General features: G+C 45.8%; 1 protein-coding gene across 7 annotated transcripts in view; it reads left to right on the top strand.

The window, feature by feature from the left end:
• Window positions 1-12,513, top strand: part of Ogdh (oxoglutarate dehydrogenase) — a 68,045-nt gene extending 55,532 nt beyond the window's left edge. For all 7 annotated transcript variants that reach the window (XM_031339647.1, XM_031339649.1, XM_031339644.1 and 4 more), the window contains 13 exons: window positions 2,450-2,629; window positions 3,041-3,193; window positions 3,860-3,962; window positions 4,228-4,356; window positions 4,633-4,783; window positions 5,065-5,192; window positions 5,281-5,459; window positions 5,817-5,888; window positions 6,436-6,564; window positions 7,419-7,491; window positions 10,807-10,970; window positions 11,157-11,311; window positions 11,427-12,513. In XM_031339647.1, coding sequence (XP_031195507.1) covers window positions 2,450-2,629; window positions 3,041-3,193; window positions 3,860-3,962; window positions 4,228-4,356; window positions 4,633-4,783; window positions 5,065-5,192; window positions 5,281-5,459; window positions 5,817-5,888; window positions 6,436-6,564; window positions 7,419-7,491; window positions 10,807-10,970; window positions 11,157-11,311; window positions 11,427-11,547 — 1,737 coding nt within the window. In that variant the 3' untranslated portion in view covers window positions 11,548-12,513. The remainder of the gene's footprint in view (window positions 1-2,449; window positions 2,630-3,040; window positions 3,194-3,859; window positions 3,963-4,227; window positions 4,357-4,632; window positions 4,784-5,064; window positions 5,193-5,280; window positions 5,460-5,816; window positions 5,889-6,435; window positions 6,565-7,418; window positions 7,492-10,806; window positions 10,971-11,156; window positions 11,312-11,426) is intronic.
• Window positions 12,514-12,816: the final 303 nt, after the last annotated feature.

Here is a 12,816-nt window from a genome sequence, read left to right as displayed (position 1 = left end):
ACATGCACATGTATACATACCAGTGCACACATGCATGCATCTACAAAGAAAGCTGCAGTGCAGATGCATTGTGAGGTTGTAGGGGGGACTAATGAGTGACAAAGGGATAACACAACGTGGCAAAGTGGTCATCGACTGGTGTGATCAGCCATGTATCAAATTCAGCACCTTACATGCATTAACTTAATCCCTGGGATTGTTACCCTTACAGTGGGGGTGAAATTAGCATTAGCATTTTTTCTTTCTTTCGATTGTTTTTTCTTTTTTTTTTTTAAAGATTTACTTATTATATCTAAGTACACTGTAGTTGTCTTCAGACACATCAGAAGAGGAAGAGGGTGTCAGATCTCACTACAGATGGTTGTGAGCCACCATGTGATTGCTGGGACTTGAACTTAGGACCTTCAGGAGAACCGTCAATGCTCTTAACTGCTGAGCCATCTCTCCAGCCCTCTTTTATTTTTTTTAAGCACAGTCTCACCGTGTAGCCCAGGCTGGCCAAGAACTCATTCTGTAGACCAGATTGGCATAGAACTCATGAAGATACAGCTGCCTCTGCCCCCTAGTACTGGGGTTAAAGACATGTGCCACCACACACAGCTGTGGTATTACCATTTTCCAAAAAAGAACATCATTGAGAAAGAGGGACTAAGAAGCTCACGTGAGGGAAATGATAGAATTAGTAGGTTAAAAAAAAAATACCAAGGACAAAGAAGAATCTTAATATAAATAAAAATCTCCGCTAGTGAACTTTGTCCCTTTTTAATATTGTAGTAGAAATCTATAACAAGCTTACTATCTTAACCATTTCTAATGAACTGTTCACTTGTATTGAATACTTCCATGGTGTGTTTCATTCATCTCAGTTAACAGACACTCCACACCCACAAACAACCATGGTCCGGGGCTAGAGAGAGGCTTAGTGGCTAAGAGTCCTTGCTGCCTTTTCAGAGGACCTCGGTTGAGTTTCTAGCACCTGTGTTGGGCGGCTCATAATTGTCCGGCTTCAACTCCTTCTTTTAGTTTCTGTGGGGACCCACATACATGTATCAGGTACTAACAGACAGACAGACAGACAGACAGACAGACACACACACACACACACAAAATAAATATCAAACAAACAAAAATCAAACAATCAGTGCCTGTTCTCTGTTCTCTCCCCTGCTCCTGGTAACCACCATTGTACTCTCTGTCTTATCCTAAGTTTGAATAACATCCTATTAGGAATATACCAAATTTTGTACAGTTATTGATTGGTGTACAATTGAGTAGCCTCTACATTTACCTGCTGTCAATTATGCTGCTATGAACATGGGTATACAGATACTCTGCAGGATCTTCCCTTCAGATCTTTTGGCTAATACACTCATGAGTGGAATTACTGACTTACAGAATAGTTCCATTTAAACTTTTGTTTGGATTAGTTTTTTATGAAGTGGCTTTTTTATGTTTATTTGTTTTTTAGCTCTCTGGAGGCTAGCCTAGTACTCATATGGTAGACCTGGCCTAAAATGTATAAAGATCTTCTCTGCCTCATGGATGCTGGGCAATTTCCGAGTTTTCTGTTTTCACAAATATCCATGGATTTTCAACTGTACTTAGCTGAGTACGGTGGCACACACCTTTAATCCCAGCAGGGAGGCAGGGACAGGCAGATCTCTTGAGTTTGAAGCTAGCTAGATCTACATAATGTTTCAGGCCGGCCAGAATTACATAATGAGACCCTGTTTCAAAGAACAATTTAGAAAGGTAGTTGTAGTCAGGAACTAGGGAGATAGTTCATTTGGTAGCATGCTGACATACAAGTGTGAGGACCTGAATTCAGCATTGGGAAGGCAAAGGCGGAAGTATCTAGGTAGCCAGCCCCGACAAATTAGTGAGTTACAGGTTCAGTGAGAGAACACACCTGACGTTGATGTGTGCTTGCATATCCTCACATGAGAACAAGCCATGCACTTGTACCACTACACACAGAGCAGATGGGGTGAGAAGGGAGATAGTTCTCTAAAGTGCATAGGTGTGCTAACACCTTTTCTTATCTGTTCAGTACTGGGGATCAAACCCAGGGCTTTGTACACACTAGGAGGGCATGCTACCACTCCCCTACTCTCCCATAGCAGAGGAAGGAAGAGTTGCTCATTAGTGAAGCAAGATCCTAAACTTAAGTGTATACTTACGTGTATTTACATAAATATGCCTTCAGAAAAAAATCATCTGGAAAGGAAAACATAGAAATGTTCATACTACAACCTAGTCTCTCTTCCAAATTCCCTTTGTTAAATATACATGAATTTTGTTATCAGAGTAGGGGAAAACAAGCAAAAGTTAAGCAAAGATGCCACTTAGGGCACATACTCACAGTACATCAGCAGGAAGTATAGGCTGTGCCCACCAGTGTTTACCACCTCCATACCCTGTTGCCAGACCTTATGTTCCATAATTACAGATTGGCTTCACCACAGACCCTCGGATGGCCCGCTCCTCTCCCTACCCCACTGATGTGGCCCGAGTGGTGAATGCCCCCATTTTCCATGTCAACTCAGACGACCCTGAAGCTGTCATGTATGTATGCAAGGTGGCAGCTGAGTGGAGAAACACCTTCCACAAGGATGTTGTTGTTGATCTGGTAAGTGTGCCCAAGTGAGTCTCTGACCTGTCCTCTCACTCTTGTTTAGTCACATGGTGCTTTATAATGTCATACTTAAGGTAGGATCCTTCTGGTACCAGAGTGTTCAGAGCCAGGCTCTCCTCTGAATACTCCTCAGTGAGGGCTATGTAGCACATCTGATCCTATCTAAGACTGCTTTACAAATCAAGAATTTGTATTCTCAAGTCGTTCTCATTATGTTTCACTTGATAGAGCAAATCCACCGTGTAAAAGAGAAAAATAAGTCTTAGCTGTAGTGGAAGTAAGTTAAGGCAGAGTAGTGACGGCCTTGTGTCACACAGATGAAATGTCAGCTAACCACACAAACAATGAGGCTCTTTTCCACACACCAGTCAGTCTCTCACGGCCCTCTCTTGCTACTCTGACTAGGTGTGTTATCGACGAAATGGCCACAATGAAATGGATGAGCCCATGTTTACACAGCCACTCATGTACAAGCAGATCCGCAAGCAGAAGCCTGTGCTGCAGAAGTATGCGGAGCTGCTGGTGTCCCAGGGAGTCGTCAACCAGCCCGAGTATGAGGTGTGTCCTGGCAGGCTGAGGTGTGTGGCAAGCCAGAGACTATTGCAGGCCAGTCTTAGCATGAGGACCCAAGTAGAAACATGTGTGAAGTCTTGACAACTACGGCATCTTAACTTCAGTGAGGACCTGGGACATGAAAATGCCTGTTAAAGAAGGTAGAGCTAGTAGAGGTGGGGAAAGGTATTCTAGAGATGAGGGGTCTACCCAGTAGGTTCCCTCTGTTGACACTTTTGGGTTGAGAGATGTATGAACAAGAGTCAATCCAACTTAATAAAGATCCTGTATGATCTGCATAGAGCATTCTGTCACATGCAGACGGTATGAGCAGCACTTCTAGACACGTGGGATGGTACCCAGGCGCAGATTGGACAGCTGCTGATGGTACAGCTCTAAAGCCCAGTCTTCTAAAAATACATAAAGCCTATTCTTATGAAAAAATGTTCAGGACTCAGAATCTCTAGTCAGGTTATAGAGGGAATGAGGAGCAGAATTTACAGGCTTCTTTTACATGTTAAAAAGGCTTTGTGTGTTGGAGACTGGCAAGTCTTAATAAATAGATGTAGTTGGGTGTGCAAAAGTGTGGAGGGACTAGCAGGCCAAGGTGCAGTAGGCTTGCACAACATGAGTATGCCATACTCAGTTAGCTACATGTACCTACTCTTCCAGGAGGAAATCTCCAAGTACGATAAGATCTGTGAGGAAGCATTTACCAGATCCAAAGATGAGAAGATCTTGCACATCAAGCACTGGCTGGACTCCCCCTGGCCTGGTAAGTAAGGGGCTACCACAGTAGACAGACTCCTTGTGAAGGTTCTCCCTCCCCTCTCGTGTACCTATAACACGTAGTGAATGTTCTATTTCAGCAGAGCCTCTGTAGTCCCCGAGAAGGCCATCCAGACTGTATTGTCTCCTACCTTTTACTTGCCCAAATCCATGTGATACTGTGGTGAAGTTTCTAGAAAGGCAGAGTTGTTGCTCTGGTCTGCTCTGTAGATGTCCCTTCCAAAGAAGATGGCTTATGTTTGTTCCCCTAGGCTTTTTCACCCTGGATGGGCAGCCCAGGAGCATGACCTGCCCCTCTACTGGCCTGGAGGAAGATGTCTTGACTCACATTGGGAAGGTGGCCAGCTCTGTACCTGTGGAGAACTTTACTATCCATGGAGGTAACCAAGCCTGCACCTAGACCAACACCTCTTGAAGACAGTGTCCCTAGCCATGCCCTTTAGAAACTCTCCTGTCCATAGTCCTTGGGTATGTTGATAGAATCAGCTCCCACTACAGTTCTATCATGTAGAAAGAAGCAGTGAAGCAACTAAGAGGGCACCACTTTGCTCTCCTAACACTGAGTGGCAAAGGCTGTGCTTGTGTCATTGGAGCACAAGAAGTTAAGTTTCCCACAGCAGCTTGGCCTGCAGTGCTGGGAATGCTCTCTTCTGTAGGGCTAAGCAGGATCTTGAAGACTCGCAGAGAGCTCGTGACAAACCGGACTGTGGACTGGGCCCTGGCAGAGTACATGGCATTTGGGTCACTCCTGAAGGAAGGCATCCATGTCCGGCTGAGTGGCCAGGATGTGGAACGGGGTACCTTCAGGTAAACAAAAATGTTTATCCTTCAGTTTGAAAAGGAAGGGAAGGGCTTTGGAATCTGTACTCCAGGGATGGGGAGAATCATTTCCAGGAGGGACTGTATTCTCAATGTCTAGGCCGCCTCACCTTTCCTGTTTTGTTGAGGATGCTGGGAAGACTCTGCCTTGCAGTATCTGGCAAAAAGCCAGATTGTCACAATGGGTCTGTTAGTGTTTCAAGGCTCAAATGGTTGGCTCAGATGCCTGTACTCTTGCTTATTTATATAATCTTGTCATTCTACCTTAGCCATCGCCACCATGTACTCCATGATCAGAATGTTGACAAAAGAACCTGCATCCCCATGAACCACCTTTGGCCAAATCAGGCCCCTTACACCGTTTGCAACAGCTCACTGTCTGAGTATGGTGTCCTGGGTAAGGCCAACCCCAACCCCACCTCAATCTTCTGCATTCCTTGCATGGTGGTCCTGAACATGTCTTTCTTCCTTTCTGTCCATTGTAGGCTTTGAGCTGGGTTTTGCCATGGCTAGCCCTAATGCTCTGGTTCTCTGGGAGGCCCAGTTTGGTGACTTCAACAACATGGCACAGTGCATCATTGACCAGTTCATCTGCCCAGGACAGGCAAAGTGGGTGCGGCAGAATGGCATTGTGCTCCTGTTACCTCACGGCATGGAAGGCATGGTAAGAACTTCCCTTGTCTACAACACTCAAGACCTAGGAACAGCCTGTTCAGGACCCCACCCCTAACAAGACCAGAGGGTTCTGTTCCCACCTATTTTTACATGGAAAGACTAGCTAACACTTTGGAAGGCAAGAGTGGCCCATCTGCATGCACCCTGCTTGGCCATCTCTGGGCAAACAACAGATGGTGCTGATACTGTCTTTCAAGTACTCAGTTCCCTCATCCCTGCTGCCCTTTGCTTTGCTAGTGGGAGGGGGAGGAATCAAATGAGTTCTGCCATCAAGGAAATGAAACCGGGAGTATAGCAGATGTCAGCATGTAAAAACTTGAGAGGTGACTTGTGTGTCTGGTTTCAGGGTCCCGAGCATTCCTCTGCCCGCCCAGAGCGGTTTCTGCAGATGTGCAATGATGACCCAGATGTCCTACCTGTGAGTAGAGCGGACCCTGGTACTCAGCTGCCTGGGCATCTGGGAAAAAATTCCATTTGGATATCCCGAGGGGTCAGATCTCTCAGCTCACTCTTCTCTGCCTTAGGAATTAGACCGGGTGGACCAGTGTGGCCCTGTGCCTTATGATCTCACTGAAATAGGCTACTTCATTTCTTTCCTGCTGTTGCAGAAAGCCAACAAACCTCAGCCTGAACTCTTAGGTGATGTTACCATTGCTTTAAGGCAGTTTTAAAAGAACTCAGGACTTCTAGAAGTCAGTTTCTAAGGAAAGGTAGACTTGGCTAGACCAGCACGCTTGTCTACTATATCTCATGCATCCACTGCTTAACAGTAGCCTTCACGAGCTGCCCAGGATTAAATGGGACTCAGACTCAGGGAAGCTGTGGAACCTGTTCCTCACTGTCTTCAGTGAGTCCTTGAGTGTCCTGTGAGACACCCTGAGACCCCTCTGCCTCATGTTGCCCCTTGTCCCAGGCATAATGCTCACAACTGCTGTTGGCCTCTGGCCATTTCCTTCCATACATAGGACCTGCAGGAAGAAAACTTTGACATCAATCAGCTCTACGACTGTAACTGGATTGTTGTCAACTGTTCCACCCCTGGCAACTTCTTCCATGTGCTGCGACGACAGATCTTGTTGCCCTTCCGGAAGCCGGTCAGTGCTGGGGTCTCCAGAATGACCAGGGTGCCAGCCTTCCTGTGTTAACACGGGAAGGCCTACCCTGGTGCCTTTTGCTTTAGGTTGCTTAAGTGATACCTAAAGGGGAATGCGGATGAGATGTGGTCTCAGAAGCCAGGTCCTATTGCTGTGAATGCCAGGGAACTAAACATTCTCACTCCCAACTGAGTCCTCATGTGCTGGTGGGCTCGGCATGTAAGAGAGTCAGACAAGATACAGTCTCCAGTCCCGCAAAGAAGACAACTATAGTCCTGGTATATTGAGAAATAAGATGGGTCATCATGTAGGTATGCTGAGGACTGGAAAAGAGAAGAAAAGGGCTCCCAGCAGGGACCAAGGAATTCCAGGAGCCCCAGAAAGTAGCTCTTGAGCTGGGTGTTAAAGCATGAATAGATGTTATGTTATGTTGTGCAAGTGAGCAAAATAATCAGAAAGAAGGTACCTGGTATAAGGATACAGGGAGAGCTGCTGCCCTGGGTTACTGCAAGCGGGGCATGCAAGGCTAACTTTAGGACTGCAAGTCAGAACAGCCCTGGTGATAAGCCTTGTGTCAGCTGTAGACCAGCTGAAGGTATGTTATCTCTGAGACCTAGGAGAGTCTACAGGCCAGGAAGATGGCCCTGGAGGTAAACAGCCACCAGAGGATGTGAAGAGCAGAGAAATTAGTGTCTTTTTCTTCCTGTATTTTGTGAGTGAGTCTCCCATTGAGATCTGGAAGACAGGATGTCCTGGCTGTCTACCAGAGGTCACTGCTTAGATGTCCTTTATCTCAGACCATCATTCTAAAATCTGTAAGATATAGTCTACTGTGAGCATATTTTGTCTTTCAGTTAATCGTCTTCACTCCCAAATCTCTCCTGCGCCATCCTGAGGCGAGAACTAGCTTTGATGAGATGCTGCCGGGTAGGTGTGGGTGCATAGGTCTTTCCTGGGAGGGTGCTAGTGCTGGGAGTTCTGTGCTGTTCTGTAGGGTTTGGGGGCTTGTACTTACCAATCTCCTTTGGCTGTTTCTAGATTTTTAGTTATGATATAAAGACCTCTGACTGTAAATTCCTCTGGAACTGCATTAAAATAGCAGGGCTTGGTGCTTTTACTCTCATGCCTTTGCTCTCAGCACTCTCCTGGAAGCAGAGGCAAGCCCATCTCAGAGTTCAGAGCCAACCTACTCTACAGAACAAGTTCCAAGCCAGCCAGAGTTACATGGTGAGACCTTGTCTCAAAAAAAAAAAAAAAAAAAGACAGCACAGTTAGTCTAGGATCACAAATAGGTGTGTAGAAGAGCTCACCACAACTCAGGAATATAAGCCTTAGTAAATTCTTTGCAAAGAGGAAAAGATATGGGGGAGGGAGGGAGCGTGCCAGCTGCACTGCTGAGATAGGAGGCTGTGGCTTGAGATTTCTACGTGGAAAGTAACAAGCAGGTGCTAATTAATACAGTGTGTAGCCACTCAAATGCTCCTGGGCTCATGAGGCCAGAAAGACTGTTTCCTCTCAACCACCAGGCCCCTAGAGCCTTATATAGTGAACCTCTTGTTTATTATTTTCTGTTTTTTTGTGTGTGGTAAAATTTACATAATGTGGAATCTACTGTCAACTGTTTTTAAGTGTTGAGTGTCACTAGAGAACATTCTTACTGCTGTACAGCCATCTCACCATCTATCTCTAGAACTTCCATCAGGTAGAACTGAGACTCTGTACCCAGTAAGTACTCCTACACCGCACCTTCCTGCCCTTCCTGCTCTCGCTCTGGCAACCACGTTCTACTAGAATCAAAGTGCAGGAACAACCCTTCTCCAAAATGCTTAGGACCAGAGATGTTTTGGATTTGGGATTAATCTTGATTTTAGAATACATGTATAGTCTCAAGTCTAAATGCAGACTGCACGCATTTTATGTGTAGCTTGTATACATGCAGTAAGAGTCACTCTGTATCTCCAGTGTACCTATGCTTTGATTGAAGCCTGTCATACAGCAGGTGAATAGTCCACTTGGGATATAATGTTGGTATTCAGAAAGTTTTCAGATTTTGGATCTAAATAATAGGAGAGCTGCCAGGCAGTGGTGGCACACGCCTTTAATCCCAGAACTTGGGAGGCAGAGGCAGGTGGATTTCTGAGTTTGAGGCCAGCCTGGTCTACAGAGTGAGTTCCAGGATAGCCAGGGCTACACAGAGAAACTCTGTCTCAAAAAAACAAAACAAAAAAAAAAAAAAATAGGAGAGCTCAGTCTATACAGTCTTTTTATAACTGACTTGTTTCAGTTGGTATAATGCCCACAGAATTCACATGTGATACAGTGTGTGCCACCATTTTCTGTCTTGTTAATGTGGAACAGTATCCACATTTGATCATATCCAAAAGACAATCTGTTTATAGATCTGCTGCGTTGGGTTTTAGCTCCTGTGAGTAACACCGTTTTGAACCGGTTTGAACATGGGTATACAACAAATCCTTTAAGATCCTGACATTCTTTTGCATGTGGATTTCCAGTCTTCCAGCACCATTAGTCAAGACTGTTCTTTACCATGGAATGGCCTTGAGCCCTGTGGTGAAAGTTACCTGATTATGTCTGTGATGGCTTATTCCTGTGCTCTATTCTGTGCCACACTGTTTACTGTAGCTTTTATAGTACATTTTGAAAGCAGAAACTGTTTCTTCTGAATTTTATTTTAATTTGGTTATTCATTGTTCCTTGAGTTGCTGTGTGAATTTTAGTGAGTAATACTCTCTTCTACAATGTTATCATTTGGATTTTTTATTTATTTGTGGTGAGGGGGGAGTATGTGTAGAAGTGAGACGACTTTCAGGAGTTGGGTCTTACAATTTTATGTGGGTTCCAGGGACTGAACCCAGGCAAGGTTTGCATGGCAGGTACTCTGCCCGCTGAAACATCTCACCCACCCTCACTCCGTTTTGCATTTGATGCCACTTATATTTTCTGTTTAGGACCACATAGTGTATAGAATAGAAGTAGTTAGGGTGGGCATGCTAGCTTTCTCCTTGACCTTAGAAGAACAGTTTCCAGTCTTTGGATGTAATCTCTGCCATGCATTTCCATCTATACCCTCTGTCATTTCAAGTTGAGTGTTTAATCGTGAAAACAGTCTCATCAGTCTCTTCTGTTTTGTGAGCACTAGTTCGTACAACAATTGTTTGGCTATGTCCTCTTGAGTGTATTAACTTTTTTTATTTGTAAACTTATAAGATGTTTGTATAAGTAGCCATTAGGTAATTGGTTTAAGACAGAGTCTTTCAGGGCTAGTGAGATGGCTCAGCAGGTAAGAAGAGCACTGATTACTCTTCCAAAGGTCCTGAGTTCAAATCCCAGCAACCACATGGTGGCTCACAACCATCTGTAATGGGATCTGATGCCCTTTTCTGGCCTGCAGGCATGCATACAGGCAGAATGCTGTATACATAATACATAGATGTTTTGCCTGGATGTACATATGTATGTGTACCATGTGGATTCCTGGTGCCTGAGGAGATCAGAAGAATATCCAAATGGGAGCTGCCATGTGTGTGCTGGGAGTCAGATCATGTCCTCTGTAAGAGCAACAAGTGTTCTTAACCACTCAGCCAATTCTTCAGCCCTCTGTTGAATTTGGGGGTTGGGGGTTTGTTTGTTTAGTTTCTTTTTCTTTTTTGTGCATTGGTATTTTGCCTGCATGTATGTGTGTTTAAGGGCATCAGATCACCTGTAACTTAACTCCTAACACCCTTGGAGTTAAGACAGTTGTGAACTGCCATGTAGATTCTAGGAATTGAACCTGGGTCTCATGGAAGAGAAGCCAGGGCTCCTGTCTTTAAGTATAAAATAGGCGGGCTTTTTAAAAGTAACCTGCTATGCTCAGGTTGTTCCTGTTATAGCTGTACAGCTTTTTTTTTTTTTTCTTAAACTGTTTTGTGCTGTTATCTCTGTGTAGCCCTAGCTGGCCTGGAAATTGCTATGTAAACCAGGCTAGCCTCAAACTCTCAGACGTCTACCTGTGTCTGCCTCCTGAGTACTAGGGTTAAAGGTGTATATCCCCAGGCCTGATTTTGCATCATTCTTAGTCTGAGCAAATGGCACAGGCATGAGACGCTTGTAAGGGAGAAGCATCTCTAACCCTCAGAAACCGTAGATCCCAGGCCCTGTGTGACAGCCTCAGTTCATCCATAACCGCTTGTGGAATAGGCCTGGAGAAAGAACCAGCCCAATATGGAAACTTTCTTATAGGAACCCACTTCCAGCGTGTGATCCCAGAAGATGGACCTGCAGCTCAGGACCCACACAAAGTCAAAAGACTTCTCTTCTGCACTGGCAAGGTGTACTATGACCTCACCAGAGAGCGCAAAGCCAGGAACATGGAAGAGGAGGTGGCTATTACAAGGATTGAGCAGGTGAGAGTGTGTGGCATAGCAGCTAGCTGCCATGCCCCACCTGTGCAGAACATCATTTCCTGAGGTTCCTAACCTTTCCCATCTGAGCATCTGCAAAGCTTCTCCTTCTGGAATCCCAGCCTCCCTTTGCTTAGCCCTACCCGTCCTCTGAGTCTCTGTTGGCTGATCTCACCCTGCTTTCTCCAGCTATCGCCATTCCCCTTTGACCTCCTGCTGAAAGAGGCACAGAAGTATCCCAATGCTGAGCTGGCCTGGTGCCAGGAAGAGCACAAGAACCAAGGCTACTATGACTATGTCAAGCCAAGACTTCGGACCACCATTGACCGTGCTAAGCCTGTCTGGTAAGATCCAAGTCCCTGATGGGAGGCCTATAAGACCTGGAAGCAAGCTAGAGAAATACAGGCAGGAGCCACCTCTGACTTTATCCTTGTCACTCCCCCTCTCTCTTTCTCTCAGGTATGCTGGCCGAGACCCAGCAGCCGCTCCAGCCACTGGCAACAAGAAAACTCACCTGACAGAGCTGCAGCGCTTTCTGGACACAGCCTTTGACCTGGACGCCTTCAAGAAATTCTCTTAGATGCTCCTGGAGTTGAAAAGGCCATGGCTCCCATGTCCAGATGCTCTTTGCTTCTCAACTAAAGAATAGTGCCTCAGCACTGTCCACACATCCCTTCGCTGTGCCACACACCACCCCTGTTCTCATAGGAATTAAGTTGTCCACTCCAGTGCTCAGCTGCTCCCCAGCCACATACTGCCCAGCCTGTGCTTCTTCTCTCAGGCTGCACACCTTTCATGGAGACCCTAACGAGCAGGATGAGGAAAGGGAGCCCTCTCAGGACATCCTAGAGAAGGCAGCTCTGGCCCCACCCATGCTCCCTGTGTAATCCTCCAGGGTAGGAACAGAAACCCACGTGGCATCCCAGGGTACTAGCACTCAGTCCTCGTCACCCATCAAGCCGCAGATCCAAGACTAGGAATAGTTTCATCTTGCTAGGGCCAAGCTGAGAGCTCATGGAGGAACTATAGCTGGCAGGTTTTGGGTGTCATCTAGATGTTGAGTGAGTTAGAGAATGGCATGGGCTATTTGGACAGGCTTTAGCAGTGATATTAGGTCTAGCTCTGCTACCCTTCTTGGGTTTCAGGCTGTGTGGGGGAAATTTGCCCTAGCTACCATGCCTGGAGTAATTGGCTCTGAGTAAGGTCCAGGAGCTCCCTTGGGTCCCAAAGCCCAGGCACTGGCTGCCTCTTTGTCCTGCTGACTCTTCTCTCCTGCCCCCAGCCACTTAACTTTCTCTGTTGTTCCCTTGAACACACGGAGGCTGTTGATGAGTTCTTTCCTTTGCTGTGCCAAGGCAGGTCAAAAACAGATGAGTGGATAAGGGCAAGGTGTCCCAAGGAGCCAGCTGTCCTTTCTCCCTCTTTTGATCTCCACGGGGACAGACCTGATTTATTTATTTTGGTTTAAAAAAAAAAGGAAATGAAAAAAAGAACAACCAACTTTGCATTGCATCGGCTTGACCCATAAACTAAGTTATCATGGCCAGCCTGTCTGCTGTCATTCTGTGTCCTACCTCCTCTCCTCCCTACCTGCTTGAGAACAGTCTTCTCATTGGGGTGGGGGGTGCCAGCAGCCATTATAAGTAGGTACTTGATGCAAACCATGTTAGCTGCTCTGTCTAGATAGTACTCTGGGCTGTGCATTTTATATTTGAGTCTGCATTCCACATGGGCTTTTAGTGACAGTCTTTTTTTTTTTGTTTTGTTTTGTTTTTGTTTTTTTCAAGACAGGATTTCTCTGTCCTGGAACTCACTCTGTAGACCAGGCTGGCCTCGAACTCAGAAATCC

This window comes from Mastomys coucha, unplaced genomic scaffold (genome assembly GCF_008632895.1).
Source record: "Mastomys coucha isolate ucsf_1 unplaced genomic scaffold, UCSF_Mcou_1 pScaffold22, whole genome shotgun sequence".
NCBI lineage: Eukaryota > Metazoa > Chordata > Mammalia > Rodentia > Muridae > Mastomys > Mastomys coucha.
Note: the sequence above shows the minus strand (reverse complement) of the source record. Positions and strands in the feature narration are given on the sequence as shown.